Here is a 22700-nt window from a genome sequence, read left to right as displayed (position 1 = left end):
CACAGTTGTCAGGGAAGAAGTCAAGATAAGAACCGAGAAAATGGATTTTCAGTGACATTGCAGCCTAATTGATGATACTTTTCTAGAAGGTTGTTCAGTCTCAACAGAGTTTCCAGCTCTTCAGTTTCCCAGGAAGTCATGCACAACACTTTTAAAGGCTTCCCAAGCTGCATTCTCATTACCCTGGAGGATTCACTTGTTTTCATCCTTTAAAAGTTCACAAATTTGCAGACCAAAAAAGATTCCTTCCTTAACCTTAGCATCATTCAACAGTGGAAATTGTCCTCTCAGGTACTTGAAAGCTTCTCCATCCTGATTCATCCCCTTAACAAAGTTCTTCATGAGTCCCAGTTTGATGTGCGGGGGGGGGGGGGGGAGAAGAATTTTGCTCTGATCAACCAGAGGATTGTGCTGGACATTTTTTTCCCTGGAGTGCAGATTTTCCCTTATAGGCCAGACTTTTTTCTTGGAGTGTGAGGACCTACCTCGACTATCCCAGTCACACAGGAAACAGCAGTACTTCGTGTATCCCAGCATGCCCAGCAGTATTGCAATCACCTTCAAGTCGCTACTGATCTGCCATTAGTGGTCTTTGTATTTAATTGTTTCTCATATGTCTCCTTCATGTGGACAAATTACAAGTTATGATATTAGGGTCCCCTGTAAATGATTACATCTACCCATATATTTATTTTGTCTGTAAATTGGAGTGTTCTCTGGTTGATTTGCCTGTTTACTGGACAAAAAAAAACCCCAGTTTCTGGGGAGAAAACCTTGATATCTACGCCTGAAACAGACTAACTCAGCCACCGATTAAAAAAAGCCTACTAAAGTTCCTCGTGTCATCGACGGGATTTGAACCAGGGCCTTTTCCACCCGGTGTAGGGAGGACAGTGACAATACCACTGTGCTACTGCGCAGATTTCCTTCATGTCGACAGCACAGCTTAGAGGAATTGAAGGAAGAGCATTGGCATTGTAGAGCAAAACAGCTTTTAAACTTAGCATTGACGAGTCTATGAATAGCCTCCAGTCCTGTGGGTTGTATGTGCTCTACATTTAAAGCTGTCATCAAACCACTGACATTACAACAAGCAACAAGATTGTTTTCATTTTTAAAATATGGAGGCAAAGCATTCTGCCTGCTCCTGTACATTGACCCTTGACATTTGTTTGCAGAAGATTCCACTGTTGGAGCCTTGATCCCAGAAGCTCTGCTTTATCTTTTGATAGATCACTTAGTTCACTTTGAGTGATTCTGTGCGACTCACTCGGTGACTCAGGTTCTGGCACAAAATCAGGATCCTGTGATGTTGAAGGCCCAGGTTGACCATCATTCCTCACATTGTCCCCACCTTCATCAGACTCCAAAATGTAATCTACTGGAGGGTGAGGTACAGGAAGACCATCCCCATGTGCCACTGGTCGAATAGCTGATGAAGAAGCATTCCACCTACCCCAATATCTTCTTCCCATTGCCAAAATGTCTTGGTGGAATCGCTCACCATGCTTGTCACACACTGCACCACAGTTGTCAGGGAAGAAGTCCAGATGAGAATCGAGAAAGTGGATTTTCAGTGACATTGCAGCCTAATTGATGATACTTTACAGTCCACTTCCTTTTTTTTGACATGCCATGCTGAAGAGGAGGCACCATGCAAAAATAAGTCATTTACATGATTTGAAGGCTCCCTCCAAATCATTGGGATGGCAAAAGGCATTAACATCCTTTGTTATTAAACCATCCACGGAGATTTACAGCACGTGTGTTGCAGCAAATATGAGGTGCCCAGGGTTCGTTTTCATCCCCTACCTTACAGCCAAAATAACAGTAGTAGGCTGTCTTCACAAGTGGAGTGTCAACTGCAGTTTGAGTGCAAAATTTCACGTCAAGAATTCTATATAACCTTCAGAAATGTGCTTTAGAAAAATATCACAGAGACTACTGGGTTTTCTCGGAAACCATGAGTGAATTTCAGATTAGTTTAGCTCCAGATTCGGTAAGAATAATATCTGCCCGAAACTGTGCAATTTATTTTTTTTTTACGGTAAAATGTGAACAAAAAGAAAACACGTAGTTTTAACATTGCAACAAAAAACAGAAATTAATAGAATTAGAAGTGGTGAAAATTTAGAAATCTCTTCAAAGAGTTTAATGTGGCGACTTCAACAATTTACGACATCAAGAAAAATTCCAATGCTATAACAGAATTTGTGTCGATTATGGATAGTGAATGAGGATCTAGCAGTAAAAAGACTATGTCAAAACCTGAAAATGCCACTTTAGAGAGTACTCATTTTTATTTTTTTGTTTTCTTCAGAGTGAAGTTTAGGTGAACCAGTGTCTGGCCCAATGTTGTGCGAAAAAGCATTGGATTTTAATCGAAAATTAATAGGTAATGAAGATTTTAAGCACAGGTTGGCTAAAAAACTTTAAACTGAGACACGGTATACGTGAACTAGATATTCAAGGCAAGAAACTTTCTGCAGATGAATCGGCAGAGCTGTCCTTTAAAAAATAAGTTCGCTACAGTTATAGCAAATTATAAGAAAGAAAATGCTTCGAGACTGGCTTAGATTACCAAGAAAAACCTTAGCCACTAAAAGAGAAATGCCTGCACTAAGTTAGATGAGTAAAGAGAGTTAAAATTGCTATGTGTGCAAATGCCACTGGGATGCACAGATTGTCCGTGCTCGTTATCGGTAAGTCGAAAAAACCGAGAGCATTTAAAAATCTTTCTAATTTTCTTGTTTTGTATAAAAATGCCTGGATGGATATTTCTGTTTTCCGAGACTGGTTTATAATTTTTTTTATTTAATTTAATCGTAAGGTAAGATTAAATTTGTTTAATCTTACCGGAAAAATTATCCGGTTTGTTCGATTATCTGGAAAATGTCTAACATCAATTATTCCAGATAACTGACACACTACTGTTCTTGATAAAACTGATTATATAAACAAGTTAGATTCAATTATATCAGATACCTCTACTTATCTCTAAGTAGATCCGGGACTATTTACCAATTTGGTCAATCAGTACAATAAAACATTAACCACGTATCAAAAAAATGACTATATTACCATGTCTCAGTTAAAGGAATTGAAGGCCAGATCATACAACATTCCTGCAGTTTTAAAAACTGCATAAGACAAGATTTCCTATTCAGCCCATTGTTTCTTACAAAACCTCAGCATTTTTATACTTAGCCACCCATGTTTATAGTATTATAAAACCTTTAGACAGGCGATAACAATATGAGATAAAAAATGATACATTATTTAATAACCTTAAGGACTGTAGACTCAGCGATAATGATATTCATATTGGATGTTACTTCCTTATATACGAATGTAAACGTTGAATACAACATTAGATATTCTTTGGGATAGGGTAAATAACAGCTATACCAATTAATTATACGAAGCTTCCTATTAAAGAAATTTTTCAGTTAAATAAACTTCTAGTTGAAGCTGAATATATCACCTTTCAAGACAAAGTATATAAACAAATTTTTGGTTTGCCAATGGGATTGAGTCTAAGTGGCTTAATATCAGAGATATATCTCTCAACGATTGAGCAAATACATCTGATGCCTTTTCTACCCCGTATCATATACCACAGAAGGTATTTAAACAATGTTCTGGTTATTTCTGATAGTAGCACTATTCATGACATCTTACATTCATTTTAATAATATTCATCCTAGACTCAAATTTACATTGGAAAGGAAAAATATGGATACTAAGTCATTAAATTTCTAAATTTCATGCCTACTCGGGACTTGAATAAAATCCAATTTAACATCTATTGTAAACCATCAAACACCGGTATGCTTCTACATTATAACAGCTATCATCCGTTCACCTAGAAAAGGTGTTGTTGTTTTAGTTCAGTTTAAAGACACAAGGGCTACTAAGGCCAAATTGTGTCTCTTCATCGTTAATTGACAAAAAGCATATTGTTAGAGAGATTAAATTATATGATTCTGTACAAACCAATATATGTTTTAGATATAATAAAAGTTCTTCAATATTTGCTTCATTTCCTAAGATGCAAGATAAATCAGGTGATGTATTCAATGTAGAGAGTGACTGAAAAGCGTTTGACTGAATTGTTGAATGTAAGAGACAATCAACCAGGAAATGACGGATTGTGAGTTGCATTTGACAGGATGAGCACTGTGGTGGGCTTTCACCCAATAATAGGAAGAGATGAGTATGGTGAGTGTATCCAATTCTGAGTCTTGCCAGTACCACTTCCTCTCATCTGTTTCTTTGGAAGCCAGACAGTCACAGCTTTGGTGGTTCTTTTATCTGGTAAAGTTTATTGTTAGTGTTACTTTTCCAGGTCTGTGACCATTTGTCGTAGCAGGCTTTGCGTATGACACACTTAAAATCAGAGAAAGGAACCTGAGGATGTTGTGAGAGAGCAGGTTGAGGATGTTTAGCGGCAAAGTCAGCACTTTCATTTCCTGGAATGCCTGAATGGCCAGGGATCCAGCAAAAACTGATTGACTGATTGGACACACTGCGAGTGAATAGCTGGGAATGAATCTGTTTCGATGTAGGGTGAGAAATGGAGGAATTCTTCCTTATGGTAGACAGCACAGAGAATCTGTGTAAATTATGGCAGGTGAGATGGAAAGCTCAATTATCTTACTAAGAGCTAACTTAATGGCATATAATTCAGCTGTGAAGACGCTGCAGGCAAGCGGTAGTGTGGCTGAACTTGTACATAAAGGGAAAAAAACCACCGCAGCACCCCTACCGTACTCTCAGTTTTTGAACCATCCGTATAAATTTTACAGGCATGGTTGAGCTGAATGTAACTGTCTGATATTGCAGGAAGGTATATTTTCCCCACTGGAGGAAGTGTGTATCTTGAGAGACAGACATATGTCCAAGGAGCAACAGGTGTAGTTGTGTCTTGGAAAATTTCATTTAAATTGACATTCCAAGTCTGAACAAGCTCTTTGATCCTGAGAGAGGCGAGGCGGGTCTATTTTCATTTGGCTTGCTCTCATAGAAGGCTTCCTAACGAGTATTATAGAGATACTCCCAACTTGGGTGCGATGGTAGACTCTGGATCTTAGCAGTGTAGTGAAGCAGTAGTGTTTTTCTATGCAGGTGTAATGGGGGATCATGCACTTCAATATATAGACTTTGGATCGGAGAAGTCCTGAAAGCTCCCAGCGCAGTCCTCAGAGCTCTGTGACGAATCATATATAGCAGTTTTAAAGTAGTGCTCCTGGCAGAGTCATACACTGGACAACCATAATCTAGTTGTGAACGGATTAAACTTCTATAAAGATGCAGCAAAGTACACCGATCAGCTCCCCATGACATAGATGAGACCGAACAAAGTATATTTAAATGCTTTAAACAAGAAGTTCTCAAATAAGTGATGGGAGCTTGGAAATTTAGTTTGCGGTCTAATAGTAGTCCAAGAAATTAAAGTGTTAACGAGCGGGATTGGAGTACTGTTTATTTGTAGTTCAGGTTTGGGATGGAGAGCTCGCTTCTTGCAAAAGTGAGTGACAGTGCATTTCTTTTCTGACAATCTGCAACCGTTCCATGAAGTCCAAGATTCTATTTTGGTTATGGCAAGTTGTAGCTGCCGTTCAATGGTATTCATACTTTGAGATTGACAGGAAATGGTAAGATCATCTGCATACATAAGTTTGAAGAGTTTTTGGGATATCTCGTGTCATGCTGCTAACTCGGATTGAAAACAGTGTTGGACTGAGTATTAATCCCTGCGGGACTCCCTCTTCCTGAATGTGAGATGTAGAGAGGACATTTTTGTATCGGACTTGAAAAGAGCGCAATTGCAGGAAATTCTGAATTATTTCTGGCAAATGACCCCTAAGCCCCAGATGGTAAAGGTCCATAATAATACCATGCCGCCATGTAGTGTCAAATGCCTTTTCAAGATCTAAATTGACCATGACTAGATGTTGTTTCATGACAAAGGCATTTCGGATATGAGACTCGGCTTTAATGAGCACATCTAGCATTGATCTATTTTTTTCGAGTAGAAAAAATAAATCAACCAAAGTAGAAAGCCAAAGATCAACCAAAGTAGAAAGGTGATCTGGAAGGAGATTCTCTGACTTCAGGATGTAAGTGAGCCTAGTATGAACCATTCTTTCGAAAATTTTTTCCATGCAGCTCGTAAGAGATATTGGCCTGTAGTTTTCAACACAGGAAGGATTTTTTCCTGGTTTTGGTAAGGCGATAATGAACGAATGGCGCCATGAAGATGGATAGGCACTATCAGAGAAGATCCGATTGTAAAAATTAATAGGGTTCTCAAGTCTTCTCCAAGTAAATGCTTTAACATAATGTAATGAACTCCATCTGGACCTGCAGCTCTATTGGAAGATCTGTTTAATGGTTCTTGAAGTTCTATTAACGTAAACTGTTGGTTGTATGGGAATGAGCGGCGCGTGGGGAAGTTAATTTTATACCATTCTGCACCTGCTTTGATGTTCTGAAAGGTGGAGGCATAGGTGGCAGAAGCTGAGATTTTTGCAAATGATTCTGCTAATGCATTTGCAACTTCTTCGGGAGTAGAAATGTCTTTCCCTTTCCAATCAAGTATCGGAGAGGGCAGCCAAGCAAATTTGTCATTTAGTGCCTGTATTCCTTTCCAGATGACTTGTGTGTCCGTGTCTTTGGTAATAATGAAGGCAAAAGCAATCCATGAATCCCGTTTTGCTTTCCGCCTAACTTGTCTAGCTTTTGCTTTTAGTCTTTTAAAAGCAATTAGGTTGCTAGTGGTGGGATACTTGCGGAAATGATTCCAGGCACGGTTTTTTTTTCCTTGTTTGGCAATTAAACAATCTGTATTCCACCAGTGATTTCTGTGTTTTCGATATGGTGTAGATTTTGGAATGGAGGCCTTAGCTGCAGTCAGAATCTGATTGGTTATGTAAGTGTTTACATCATCAATATGTTGTCTTTGAACATAAAATCTGTCTAAGCGTATCTGGGCAGAATAGCCACCCCAGTTTGCTTTTTTAAACTGCCAAGTGGATCGTTGGTGAGGATTTGAAGTTACCCCTGTTTGTAGCGAGCAAATAATTGGAAAGTGATCACTGTTGAAGGGATCGGTTAATACCAACCATGTCATGATTGGAAATATGGATGGTGAACAAACTGACAACTCTATTGCAGAAGCAGTTCCGGTTGCTAAGTGGATGTAGGTAGGAGATCCAGAATTCAATAAATTAAGATCATTATTATGCATGAATTCCTCCATCAATTTGCCTCTTATATCCATTGTGGCCGATCCCCACAATGGATGGTGTCCATTAAAGTCACCAAAAAGACAAATTGGAGTTGGGAGTTGTGCAATGAGGTTGTCAAGTTCTGAAAGCAGAAGTGGTGCAGATGGCGGAATATAAATGGAAACAATGGTAAATGACGTACCAACTGCAAGGCGAGCTGCCACAGCTTCTAGAGTAGTTCTCAATTGGATCAGCCTAGATGGTATGTTAGCGTTAACAAGAATAGCAACTCCTCCACGTGCAGGTGATACAGAGTTCCTTATCTTGTCTGTAAATGGTATAACTTGAAAATTTTAGCAAAACTTGGGGTGACAAGCATGTTTCCTGTAAGCATACATCTATGGGATTAAATTGAGCCATTAAATCTCTTACGTCATCAGAATGAGTGCTTAGTCCTCTGCAATTCCATTGTATGATCTTATTCATTATTTAGGTTTACCTGCGGGTGATTCGTCTGACTGTTTCTGTACGTGGGACATTTTTTCCGGTCCTTTTTTTGAGAATGTGGGGTGTCCAGTATCCATAGTGTCATCTGCATGGAGTTCTAGAATAGGTTCCTCATTGTCTAGCAGCTCATCTACATCCATGCTTTTGGAGGGAGATTCCATTTTTTTAGAGACGGATTCAGATTTTAATTGTTCTTTTCCAACTGGGACTGATGGGTTATGAGTAGGAATGCTGACTGGAGTATTTGTGGCTTTGCTAGTTCTTTTTGGAGGATTATCTTTCTTTGAGGTTGAAAGTGTAGATTTGAGCCAGTTCGCTAGAGAGGTGTTAGGTGGAACTGATACATCTCTTTTGAGCTGCAGTAGAAACGAAGTTCCGAGTGCGAGCTGCATAGGAACGACTACTAGGCATGGTCGACATAACTTGTCTACGTGCCTCAGGAAAGGTGACTTTATTTTCTATTTTCTTTCCTGTAATCCATAGCTCACATGTTTTGGAAAAAGCTGGGTGGCTTTCTTTGCAGTTTTGGACAAACGGGTTTTGACAGAGCAATCCACTTGAGTGTGATCTTTAGAGCCACAGATGGGACATATGGCCTCACCTCTCCATGCCTGCTGCGAATGCCCGTATTTCTGGCATTTGAAGCAGCGAACGGGATTCGGGATATATGGTCTAATACGACAATTCAAATAGCCAGCTTTAATTGAGGATGGTAAGTCTGGCGTACTGAATGTTAAAATGATGGATCTCGTTGGAGTGAGATTTCCATCTTTTTTAGTCATAATCTGTTTCACATTTGTAACTTTTTGACTACTTAGTTCTTGAAGTAGCTCTTCTTCCGAGACTGTAATTAAGTCCCACTCACTGATTACATCCTTTGATGAATTTAAGGTTCTGTGTGGAGTAATTGATACTGTGAGCCCACAAAATGATGTTGTGTTTAAGAGCCACTCAGAATGTTTAGCGGTGGCAGTTTCAATGAGATTTCCGGAATGTAGTCTTTTCACCATTTTTGGTGATCCAGTAATTGATTCCAAATATTTTTGAATCAAGAATGGTGATAATTTGCCTACAGGTTGGAAGGATAAAGAATGAATCGCCAAGAAATTTGGTAATTCATCATGGCATTGAGGTTCCATTCTAAGCCTTTTGGGCTGGTTGGTGTCACGGTCGTTGTCAGGAATTTCTGACCTTGAGCTTGATGGCTCTAAAGTTGGATAACTACTCGTATCCATGTTAGCTCCTTTTAGCCCTGGGCGTATATTTTTACTGCCCAGATTACCAGCCCCGGCAAGGGGAGGCAGGAACAGTGCCGCTTGTGGCCAAGCGTTTAGGTTAGTACAGTTAGTAAGACGAATTAAATTAAAGAAAAAGGTTCGTTCCTTCTTCTGGGCTCTTTTCTTAGTGCTTTTAAGAAAGTAGGGCTACTCAATGGAAAAGTTTAATAAGCAAGGGAGAAAACAAAAGAGAACCTAGTCGCTTAGAGAAAAACGCTTTTCAATCGCACGAGAATCGCTTGGCCACGGAAACACAGTTGGCACTGGGCCCCTAGAAAAAGTGTATTATCTTTAATCAGTTTCTCAATTCCTATAAATATTCAACGACGGAAACTGCTTTAGACTCAGAAATACAGATATTAACCAGAAGATTCTTAAACAGGAGTTACCCCCTTTGTACAATAAACCGAATTAGGGTACAAGCTAAAGATAGGATAAAAAAACTACACCAACCAATAGGAGCATCATAAAATACTTTATTTCTGTCCTATAGGGTGAACAGTAGCACAAACAGCTTAAACAGATTCTTTAAAGATACCGAATTTAAGACCCACACCAATAGGAAATTACACGCTATACTGAACAATCACTCAGAGTGTTACTCTTTCGTGAGACATATGACTTGGTATACATTTCTTGTGACTAGTCTTATCAATGATATAAGTGATTCCTGCTGAATATCAGCGTAAAACACCACTTCTCATTCAGCAGCGCCAGAATTAGCTTTTCATGTAGTTAACGAAAAACACATTTTTATTTAACAAGGCCAAAATATTTAAGTGTCTATAACTTCTATAACTTAATACTTAAGTGTCCAACATAATTATACGAGACTATTAATTGCAGAAACTGCCGAAATTAGATTAAATGAGAATTCTAGTACTTAGTACTGTGCTTGGAGATTGAGAAGACGAAAGAAGATATTTGTTGACATTAGACTCGAACTTCTGTAGACTAATTTTCAGGATATACGTATGAAAGAAGGTTGTTCCAGAAAAGCTGGTTCTGTGAGTTTGAAATTGGACAGTAAATGGATGTTGGTTGGAGGCAGCACAAGTTCGGACTGATTTGAAAGAGAAAGCAGGAATTATAGAAGCCAATTCAGAAGAACAGTGCCCATGGAAGTATCTGTAGAAAAGTCGTGCAGCAGAAACAGTACGTCTGTGAGACAGCGAGTGGAGAGACTGTGTTAGAGATGAGTCATTAATTAACCTAACTGCCCTCTTCTGAATGGAATCTAAGAAACCTGTGAGAGGTTTTGGGCACACCGCCCCAGATGTGGGAACAATATTCCATGGTAGAGCAGATTTACAATTTGTACAGAGTGAACAGCTGTTTGGAAAAAGAGTAACGCCGAGAGCAAATGAGAAAACCAAGTCTTTAGATGCTGATGAAGCAATAATTGTAATGTGCTTGTGCCAAGAGAGATTAGACGTCAGGCTAATCCCCAAAAGAGATATATCATTTTGCCTAGAAATTGGAGTGTCACCAAAGATAAGCATAGGAGTAGAAGAATCCTTTTCATGAGATGTAAAACAAGACAGTTTTAGAAGAATTGGAATCAGCTAAGTTGTCTTTGCTCCACTGGAGAATTACCTGGAGATCGGCATTTAAGGAATTGGTAGCGGAAATTCGAGAAGTTGAAGCTGATTGAGCAGAGCAAGGTTTCTCAAAATAGAAAGTGGAATGCAATGTGCTTTCATCGGAAAAACTATGGATAGAATTTCTAGTCAATGGAAGGAGATCATTAATATACAAGAGGAAAAGAGTGGGGGAAAGAACTGAACTTTGGGGGACACTGGCATTAGTGGAAAAGTTAAAAGACAGAGCCATCTACCATCACCCTCAGTGAGCTATTCGAGAGAAAACTGGATAACCTATTACAAAAAAACAGTTGGCAAACCATAAAATGGAAGTTTATTTAGAAGACCTTTATGCGAAACACGATTGAAAGCCTTTGAGATGTTAATGATCTCTTTCCACTGCTGGTGTTTCAAACTTTTTCACTGAATTTGTCCATAAATGGGTAACATAAGCCAGAATATCACCAGTGGATCGACATTGACGGAATCCATACTGGCAATCGTTGATCAGACAGAAGGTTTCTAGGTAATTTAAGAGTTGGTGATTAATTGATTTCTCCATTACTTTAGAAAGAGTAGAAGTAATTCCAATGGGACAATAATTGGATGGCAGGGATTTGTCAACTTTTTTAGGAACTGGCTGGATATGAGCAAATTTCAAAGCAGAAGAAAAAATATCTTGGGAATAAGGAAGTGAAAAAAGGCTGCAAAGAACGGGGGTAAGTTCAGGAGCATGGTTTTGGAGAACAAGTGGAGAAACACCATCAGGGCCTGGAGCTTTCTTAGCACCAAGATTCGTCACTATCCTTCTGACATCCTTTTGATGGAAGACCACAGGAGGCATTGAATGGAGTGTGTTTGGAATGGTGGGGGGTGTTTTACCAAGATCATTAATACATGAGTTGGAAGAAAAATGGAATGTTAGCAGGTGAGCTTTATCCTTGGCTGAAGTGACAACAGAACCATCTGGTTTTGACAGAGGTGGGCAAAAGTTGCAGCCAATAGCTTTGGCAAGAGACTAGAATGCTCAGCTACCATTAGGGCAAGAAGCAAGTTTTCTACTCTTAGCCTGTTCAAAATCTAGTTTGGGCTGGTTAATAACTGCTTTACAATTATTGTGAGCTTTGGTGTAGGCTCCATAATCTGAGCAAACGTTGAAATCAGAAGTTTTGAAACATTAATCCGACCAAGGAAAAGAAATCTCGCAGGTCATCATATTTTGCATTATTGTAATGTGAAACAACCCGAGGTTGGGAATAGCCATAGGATAAAGGCTCCATTGGAGAAGAGACAATCACCAAAGTTGTGATCTGAAATGCCTAAAGGACCACTCACTTCCACCGTGTACTTAGAAGGGTTGTTTGTGAGAAAAAGATCAAGCGTGTTGGCTGTATTGTTAGGATTGTCCAGTATTCTTGTAGGTAAATGAACATCTGTGCAAGGTCATTAGTAATTGCAAAAGCCTCAGTATCTTGACCAGCTGGGTCAGTGTGACTAGAAAACAGAAGCCAGCTGGAGTTGTGAACATTAAAATCACCAAGGAAAATTACCTTGTGAGAAAGACAAGTGGGGACTGGAGAAAGTCAAGTTTCGAAGAGAGGTAGAGAGATTTTAAGCCAGAGAAGATTGAAAATAGGAGATTCCAAATTACCAATATGCACAAGTACCACCTTTGAGGCGAAAGGAATCATACAGCGAATAATTTGGGCATTGAGATGAGCAGTAGTTGAATCAACCGATAACTGAGATTCAGTCAGGAAAAGTACATGCAGATTGGCAGACTGTAAGTGGAAATGGACATCATTGAGATTAGAATTGAGACCACGTATATTTGTGAAATGAACTAGAAACTGTTTGGGAGATTTGGATCTTTTTGCAGATAAGCTTACTCTATTAGTTTGACAATTCATAGTGTATTCAATAGTAAAAAAAAGAGTGGGGGGGGGGACAATGCTGTATGAAATAATGAAATTTTTGGATACGGCATATACATGGTAAGAATATACCCAGATCCTTGCCATAATGTGGCCTCAACAATGACCCCGAACACACACACTTCACAGACTCCCTGCATTAGCTCTGGAGACTAAACATGGGTTCCACCACTTCAAGCCTCCAATAAACAAAGTGGTGGTATTGCACCAGTTGAGTCATCTACCATCTAGTATTGCCTGGTAAGCACAGAGGGGTGGCATTTCTCCATGTGGTGTGGGCACCACACCTCGACTCCTGCTTATGTTTTTTCACACCTGGATGGTCTCCCACAGTGTGCTTGTGAATGGTCTGTATACCCTGGATTAGTAACAGTCTCACCATCATGAAGGTGCAAGCTGAGAATTTGCACCTTCATCACAGACTATCCAGACTGCCGAAATTGAGTCCATTTTTCTTGAATGTCACCTGAATATCAGTTCCATCAGTATTTTAGACTCCCAGGTAGCAAATACAGCTTGTCTGGCATATCTGAGAGAATGTCTGTGACAGCCTCAAGGACCCGATGGACTTCTGGCATTCCTCTCTTAATAACTCCTCATGTTTAAATGTAGATGCAAATTACAATGCCACCCATACACACTACTCAGACTCCCTCCAGTCACTATCTGGCAGATTAGAGGTAGCAAGATTATACACTAGCTGATCTGGAAGCCTCCTAAAGAGTTACCAACAGGTTCAGTCCGGTGTACTAACTAGTGGCTAGCCTGCGAACACCATTTTAGAGCTGTACTCTCGAATCGTAAGGAAGATTGGATCTCGCCATGATGTTCATCATAACCTCAAAAGTCATCAGTCAAACTGCATACTGGAAGAGATGGGGAAGAGTTGACCGGAACTTAGCTCTAGAGACTAAACATGGATTCCACTACTTCAAGCCTCCAATAAGCAAAGTGGTGGTATTGCACCGGTTGATGAGAGTCATCTACCCCCTAGTACTGCCTGGTAACATAGAGGGATGGTATTCCTCCATGTGGTGTGGGTGCCACACCTCAACCTCTGTTTACGTTGGTTCACACCTGGGTGATCACCCACAGTGTGTTTGTGCACAGAGGTTATATTCACGTTTGACGTTCGTATGCAATCTCTGATTCATGGTCTTCTGCACACATGCGCAAGACAAATAAGCATAGCCTTTCACGTGCAGGCACAAGGACAAATCTCTCTATTTAAGATTCAAACTCACTAATTTCCATTCCTTTGATCATGACACATGGTCGAATAGCATTATCTGCTTCAGAAAGGAAAAAATTTTCCAAAACTTACGTTTAATTGTAATTTTCTTTTAATTTTTTATTTTTTTTTAAATTTTAATTTCTGAATTTGTTTTCAATTGATTTTTTTAGTGTAATCATTTTTGGTTGATCTTTTATTGGTTTTAATTTCTGGAGAGTATCATACGGAAGTGTTCTACGTATAATATCGAGGGAAATCTTTCTTATTCTTCCACAAATATTGATATCAACATTGAATGTATTGAGCATAACAGCTCTGTTATATACTAACAATAAAAACAGTGCGTACATCTAGTATGGGCAATCTCAAAAGTTACACACAAGATAGGCAGCAAACCACTACAAACCAAAAAGATACACTTAATACTTGTGATATGCATCAAGTTATTAGCATGAAAAAGCTGTGTGCATTTTTCATTAGTAGAAGATTAATAATTGAAAGTCAATTTGTTTCTGAAATGATATTTTAGTTTTTTCATGGAATAATTGTGGGAGAGGACCTGACAAACAAAATGTGACTCTTTTCTTCAACTTTTTTTTCTTAGATGTGCAGACCCACATGGGTGAAGAACCAATTTTTCAATGCATAAAATGACTGCCATTCTAGTTTGTCCATTTTCTACAAGTGGACTTATTTTAGTCCATTTCCTAAAAATGGAAAAATAAAATCCTATGGATTAAAAACACACACGCGCGCGCGCACACACGCACACACACACACACACACACACACACACACACACTGGTGCAGTGCAATTCCATTTCAAGGAAACACGCCGCTCTCACTCTCTAAATTTCTTTTCTTCTAAATAAAGAATAATCTCAGCATTTGGAGAAATATTTTAAAGCTTTCTCCAGAATAACTATCTGAAAACAAGTAATCAAAAACATACATGAGAACTCTTTAAGAAGCTATTCCTTTCCTGCAACTTTCTCATGATTGTTTTCATATTAGCCTTGGGTGTTAATAAAAACGAACTCCTCCAGTTTCTCGTTGTTTCATATATATAGTGCTTTTTTTGAGACGGTACGCAATGGTATGGCGTACCAGCACCTTTATTAACCTATGACATTTGAATGCTGTAATATTCAATAAATTTTTTCACACATTTACCTACTTTTCAAATGAGCTTAGTTATTTAATTAAATTTGCATTTTTCACTGTCTATTGTTATGATATTTTCTAAATAAAACTTTATAACCATTTTCAGAATTCTAAATTACACAGTCTGACTTCTGTTTAACGAACTCCTTTTATAGCAAATTTTTTTGAATTCCCCTTGGAAATTACATTTAAAATAGTTTCCATTGAGCGAAGAAAATTTTCATATAACGAACGGCTTAGGAGAGACTTAACTGGGTAAGCACTGTTTGCCCTTCTGGCTTTCAGGCAACTTAGGAAATTAGTGCTGCTGCTAAGCAAGAATTGAGAGTTAAATAGATTACCATTCTACAATTTAGGGGTAACTGGTAAAACCTATCCGACCACCTGTTCCACATACGGAGAAGTCGCGCTGGTCAACAGTGAGCAGATCAAGGGGTATTCCCAATGGGCTCTGGTTCACCTTCTACTGCAGTGGCATCCAATCTTTTCCCATACAGGAGCCATATTCAAAGTTAGATTTTTTTCGGGGGGCCACACTGAGTGATTCAAGAAAAATTAGTGCATTACATTTTCCATATCTTGTTACGTGTAAAAGCAAGTTTCTGTTTTCAGTTACCATTTTTTATTTTCAGACTATATATTATAAAAAATGCAAATTCCCAATACTTTTATGTGTAACAAATCTATGTCACTATTTTATTAAAATCATAAAAATATAGCTTTTGTTTTTCAAAAAAATACTTTACTTTTTTTGCTCAATTTAGAAAATTTACAACCCGAAAGGATCACTGCTTAAGATTGAAAATATTTGAAAATTTTTTCAAGTGCAATACATGATTACATTTACTAAACAAAACATTTAATGAGAATTTTTTTTTTTTTTTTTTTATAATTAACAAAATTTAAAATGCTGTATTCGCTTTCATCACAGGGTTGGACACTGCTGTGAATCGACTGTAAGCGTCCTATTTGAGAATTAGGAAAGAGTGATTTAAATTTACTTCGACAAATAATCATCTGTTGTTTTGCGGAAGTGCGTTATCCACATTTTTCCTCTGTTTGCATGGTCATAGTAGCTGAATATCTGAATGATAATTGCATTTTGGACAGTTAAAAAAAAAAAAATTCAAATTTAAGAACTAGTGACAATATCGATGCTGAGAGAAGGAAAATGAGGACAATGAAGGTATTAAACCTTCTAAAACGTGAAATGTTGGCATTTGGTGAAACTGAAGTTAGAAAATTGTCAATTAGGCTTCAATTAAACGAAAGAGAGACAATTCGTGGATTTCGAGAATACCTGTTCGAAAAGACGGTTTCAGAAAATCAAAGAGCATTTGATGAATACGATACCAATTTCATCGAGTGAATGTGAATGAGGCTTTTCACAAATGAATCTGATCATCAGCCCAAACAGAACTTCATTGATGACAAAAACAATTTCTTCACTACTATTTCTTAAAAACTGTTGGCCCACTGGTGACACACTTCGATCGAGAAAATACGCCGATTTGTGGCTGCTTCAGAAATGTCATTCAGCAACAGACACAAACAAAAAAATAAGTCGATATAGTGTGATGGATGAGAACTCAATAAAGGTTGGAATATTCTATAAAAACTTTATTATTTTTTTACTAATTTTTTACACATTTTACTTATATACTTGAATAATAAATTTATGCTTAATAAACTGTGTTAATATACTTAATTTGTTATTCTTTTTCCAAAAACATTACTACTAAAGTAACAATATCAGGAAATACTTTTTTAGAGTACTGTACTTTTCATGTCCTTTTAATTTTCAATTTTTCTGATAGCAAAGAATGAGTACCGGCACTTTTTTTTTTTACAAAAAAAAAAAAAAGTGCTGTGTGTGTGTGTAAAATGAAATAATGGAAAGGTAGTAAAAGGAAGAATGGAAAATGTATATCATATCAGATTAATGCCATCAAATTATTGATTAAACAATGTAATCTAATTACTGTAAGAGTGTATATGTACAATAAAAGTACTCAAAGTGAGTCTACAAACCAAAAGAGCAGATGTACGATAAAACTCTAGCTTAAAAGTACAAGAGTACAAAGCAAGCCATTAGACAAAAAGAACCTATAAAGACTAAGATAGCCTGTGCTGGTTTACTTCATTGTACTCTATAAATAAACATATAATTAGCAATAAAATAATAAAAATATAAAATAAAATAACGAATAAGAGGTTAATTATTGATAATAGGATACCTTGAATGGCATGTTTTCGAGGGCTAGCACTATTCAATATATCTAATCAATAATTAGCAAGACTATCTATCTGTTTCTGTTTATTATCTGCCTGTTTAACTAGGTCCAAATTATCGGCATTACAGCAATCTATATTTAAATTTAACAGCAAACAGGCAAAATAAGAGCTAGCCCGACAGATAGCTTTGAAACAAATAATACAGAAAATGAGAGCCAACATTAAATATATCATTTGAATTGTGGTGTATTTATTATATTCATGTGAAAAAGAAAGATTATGCTGACATAAGGGGAAAGGAAGTAAGAATAAGGAAAGCCTGAGCACCTTAATTTCCCTCAAATTACTTTAATAGTTTTGAGTTATAAAAATTTAGAGTTAGAAAGCAAAAAGTGAAAAGTAAAGAAAATAGCTTCTAATAAAGGTACTTTGGATATACCGGGAGCGTAATTACCTGACCATATAGTAAAGGATCCTGATATTACAGTAAGAAGTTAAAGGATGGTATATAATGGACAAAAAATGGATTATAATAAAGAAACATAGAATTACAATTTTTTTATATATATAATTACTTAGATAGTATGAATCAGAGCTGTAATACTCAATATGTTCTACGTTGATAATAATATTAGTAAAATAATAAGAGGAGTTTACCTCAATATAGTACGTAGAACACTTCCGTACGATACCCTCCAGAAATTAAAGCGGAAAAAACGAAAAAAACCGACAACTTACAGGTAAATTAGAGTAAAATATAAATAATTAAATAATCAATTAACACAATTCAAATCAAATTAATGCAATTAAAAGAATCTAACGAAAATATTCAAAACGATTTTCCTTCCTGAAGCTGACAATGCTTTGACCGTATGTCGTGATCACAGGAATGAAAATTACCGAATCGGGTTAAACCTGAAACTTAAATAGTGATTATTTGTCTTCGAGGATGCACGTAAGGTCCACGCATCAGAGATCAAATATGGCCGCCGAACATTAACAGAATTCTCGTGTAATTTAATTTCAACGGTTTCTGCAATTAATAGTCGCGTATAATTACGTTGAACATTAAGTATTTTGGCCTCGTTAAATAAAAAAGTATGTTTTTCGTTAATGGCATGAAAGGCTAATTCTGACGCTGCTGAACGAGAGCACGAACTGAGGCTTCATGTTGATTTACACGAATATTAAGAGAAAACCACGTCGAACCTTGGTAAGACGAGTCGCAATCACCGCAAGAAGTGTTGTATACCAGATCATTAATTTGTGTTGCGAACGCGGAAAGAACCGAGCGATTGTTCAGTATAGTGTGTAACTTCCGTATTGGCCACTGTTCAACATATGTGACAGAAATAAAGTATACTTTATGGGACAGAAATAAAAAAAGTATACTTTATTTCTGTCCCATATGCAGAAACCGTTGAAATTAAATTACACGAGAATTCTGTTAATGTTCGGCGGCCATATTTGATCTCCGATGCGTGGACCTTTACGCGCATGCGCGAAGACAAATAATCACTATTTAAGTTTCAGGTTTAACCCAATTCGGTAATTTTCATTCCTGTGATCACGACATACGGTCAAAAAGCGTTGTCAGCTTCAGGAAGGAAAATTGTTTTGAATATTTTTGTTAGATTCTTTTAATTGTGTTAATTTGATTTTTAATTGTTCTAAATTGATTTGAATTGTGTTCAATTGATTATTTATATTTTACTCTAATGTACCGGTAAGTTGTCGATTTTTTTCGTTTTTTTCCGTTTTAATTTCTGGAGGGTATCATATGGAAGTGTTCTACGTACTATATTGAGGTAAACTCCTCTTATTATTTTACTAATATATAATTACTGAATCTTTCTATACAATAAGTTGGTCTAATTGTTTTTAAATATACATATGCACATGTGCAAGTGCAGATTAAATTTTGCAGGCTTAACAATTTTATTTTATTAACTTGAAAAATCAAAGTACCTAATAGTTTCATGTTTGTATTTTGTAACTAATCCCCTCCAACAGATCAGAATTAAGCCACACATTTCAAAATTTCATGCTCTTGAAAGTTTTTTGCACTGCAAAATGCAAGTAACTATTACCTACATGTTTTTATTTCAGAGTTATAACTTTTCTTTCTTGCTTGCTTTTTTTTTTTGCTTAGGTATATATTTTTTTAATTTTTTTAAAAAGGAAAACAATACATAAAAGTACATTTTTAAAGATTTAAATTTTTTTATTAAAATAATAATTTAGATAAGAATACAGAAATCTATTAAAAAAAGATGATATATTGGTATACTGCATGCAGAATTTTTGTCGGCTAGACAAAAATTCTGCATGCAGTATTATAAAATCCAAAGGCCGACCGGGCTAGCCGAGTGGATAGCCCGGCAACCCAAAGGTCGCGGGTTCGATTCCTGCCTCGGGCTTGGATCAAAGTACTGCAAAAACCTTGGGAGGTGCAATATGGCCACAGAAGCCGATGCGCCAACAACTACCAAATCAAAATCAATAAAATCCAAAAACTTTTTCCCTAAATAAAAAAAAATAAAAATAAAATTATCACCTCTAAGGTGCCTGTGATCCTCACTGAAATAAACTGGGGTGTGTCAATGACATTAAAATAAGAAAGTAAAGTTATTCACCTGGTCTTCGCTGAAACAAAGGATGTTTTCAGGTTTCAAGTCTCTGTGAGCAATTCCTAAAAAGAAAGAAAGAAAGAAAAAAAAAAACATTTATAACACCACTTAAATTTAACTCGGGAGCAAACATACCCTTATACAAACTGTTTGTCAAAAAAATAAAATTAACTATGGAGTGAATTTCCATATTCCTTCAAATCTGCAATACTGATTATGTTATGAAAAGAGCCATATAACAAAAAAAAAAAAAAAAAAAACATCAATTTCATTGTTGTCAGGTAAGGCAAACAAAGTGAAGTGCAGGCCTGCTCAGGGACAATAATAGTACAGAACTGTATTTCTAAGTGCTTTTATTTAAAAAAAAAAAAAAAAAAAAATAGTGAAAGGCTATTACTGTACTATGAGTATGGTCAATAACAAAAACAAGTCCACTATAATAAGCATTATAAATGTACTATCATTTGATATTAAATACAGAAGCATGAAACTATGGCAATAATAAATTCTTTAAACTAGTTGAAAAATGCTTAAAATGTGTTTGCCTTGGCAAAACTAGTTTTACGCAGCTTAACAGAGCTAAAATTTATTTTCATTCAGTATATAAAAGAAAATCATGTTTAACCAACCAAGCTACCTATTCGGATAGAGCCACTCATGACCTGGATGTAGGAAATAATTTTGAGATTGTTTATTTGTATTTTGGCAAATCATTTGACTTAATCCATTAAATAAATCACTTGATTTATTTAATTAATTGTAATATTTTCCCAAGAATAACACATTGTAGATGTCAAGTTAAGGTGGGGAGATGTTCAGAAAAGCAGAAATTGTTTTATTGCAGCAAAATGCAATGCATTACACTTGGGAAAATAGAAACCCCAAATAACTTAACACTTGGTAGGGTTGAATTAGAAACAGCAGTAAAATAAATAGATTTCAGTTACAATACAGGTGGCTATGAAGATCTCCATTCAGTGCAGACAAGTGGCAAAGAGGACCCAGTGTTCTAGCAATGATTTATCAAACATTTGCTTGTAAAGATAGGGGATCACAATCCCACTGTGAAAGGCAACTGTAAAACTACAGTGGAATACAATTGTGTTCAAGTATGGAGATAGACTCTCTTGAAAGAATGCAAAGACTGGCAACATACCTGGTAAAATCAGCAATAGGATGTCCATGTGAAGAAAGACTTTATATATTGTTCCTCTGTATAAGGCAATGGTCAGGCCATGCCTTGAGTACTGTGTACAGGTCTGGAGGCCTCATTTTAGGAAGGATATAGATTTGCTTGAGTGTGTACAGAGAAGGGCAACAAGATTGGTGAGGGGAATGAAGGAATCCTCTTACCAAGAGAGGCTTAAGTTCTACAAATTGCAGTGGCTGGAGACTAGGCACCTGTGCAGTGATCTGATTGAGGTGTATAAGGCCTTGAATGGGTTGAGCACGCTGAATTCTGATGGGATCCTTCCACTTGTTCAGATTACGAACCTAAGGGGGCATAAATTCAAATTAAGAAAAGACAGATGTAGAACAGATGTGCAGAAATTTGCCTTTAGCCAGTGGGTGGTTAACTGCTGGAACAAAATTCCATCTGTCATGGAAGTTGATAGGTTGAATAAATTTAAGGAGGAACTGGACAGGCATTTGGATTGAATGGTGTGATTTTTTTTTTTTTTTTTTTGGCTGATGCTGCGTAAGCTCATACACTTGCTTTCTTGCATCACATGCCACTACTATATGTGAACTACAGAGCATGGTAACTAGATACCTTTACAGGGACATGACTGAAGTCTAAGAATGGATGGAGATAATAAAATGATTGAGGATGAAATCTGGCAGCCAGCCTTTGAATCTTCTTGCTTAGGGAAATTCAAAGGTCAGCTGGATAGGTACCTACACGAGGAGAGAATCACTTAAGTATTTTATATCATTTTTAATAATTTTATATACTTTTTTTTTCTGGCTAGTGGAGCAAAAGCCTTGGGCTTTCTTGTACTACACGGATAATATTAATACTAAAATTGTAATATTTCTGTAATTTCAGTTTATTATTATTTTTTTATTTTAAGTATGACATTTTTAAAGGTAATCGAACAGTGCACTACTTTGATATTTTTGCAACTTAAAATTATATAAAAGTAAATATGATCTCAACTAGAACAGATAAGTGTAGCATATCTTGGTATATACCGATGAGCTAAAACATTATGACCACCGACCTAATATGATGCTAGTCCTCCACGTGCAGTCAAAACAGCTCGTACCTGGCTAAGCATGGACGCTACAAGATTTCTAACCAGTAACCAGCAGATCCTTTAACTCCTATAAGATCCGTGGTTCAGATGCTGCCAATCGGAGTTGTTGTTCCAATACAAACCACAGATGCTCGATGGGATTGATGTCTGGGGAATTTGGAGACCAGGGCAATACTGGGAAGTTTTTCTCATGTTGCACGAACCAGTCTCAAACAATCTGGGCGGTGTGGCATGGAGCATTATCCATGTGGCATTCGGAGCGGCCTGTGGTTATGCAGCCCCATTTTCAGCAGGGTTCGATGTACTGTTTTTGTGACACATTACTCCCATCACCAGCATTCCAATTACCAATGAGTTGCGCCATAGTCCCCCTTATGTTGCCACATACCATCCGGGAGAGCCTTCGCTCACCTCGAGCATCGATGAGCCGTGATCGTCCAACACCTTGCTGGCAGTTCATGGGTTCCCCTCCTCTGACCACTTTCGATAGGTACTAACCACGGCTGACCATGAGCACCCCATCAGCCATGCCATTTCGGATATGCTCTGACCCATTCGCCTGGCCATTACAATTTGGACTTTGTCATACTCGCTTAAGTCCGCTGTCTTTTCCATCTGAAAAACAAGAGTAACGCTGATTAAC

The 22700-nt window shown here is 37.2% G+C and overlaps 1 protein-coding gene across 2 annotated transcripts in view; it reads right to left on the bottom strand.

Annotated features, from left to right (window-relative positions):
- LOC150088095 (MAP kinase-interacting serine/threonine-protein kinase 1-like) overlaps positions 1-22700 on the bottom strand; it is a 183230-nt gene that overhangs the window by 49823 nt on the left and 110707 nt on the right. For both annotated transcript variants that reach the window (XM_090369338.1, XM_090369337.1), the window contains exon 7: positions 19803-19858. In XM_090369338.1, the coding sequence (XP_090225464.1) occupies positions 19803-19858 (56 nt within the window). The remainder of the gene's footprint in view (positions 1-19802; positions 19859-22700) is intronic.

This window comes from Mastigoproctus giganteus, chromosome 3 (genome assembly GCF_048544385.1).
Source record: "Mastigoproctus giganteus isolate SK-2022 chromosome 3, ASM4854438v1, whole genome shotgun sequence".
NCBI classification, from domain to species: Eukaryota; Metazoa; Arthropoda; class Arachnida; order Uropygi; family Thelyphonidae; genus Mastigoproctus; species Mastigoproctus giganteus.
This window is presented reverse-complemented; position numbering and strand designations above follow the sequence as displayed.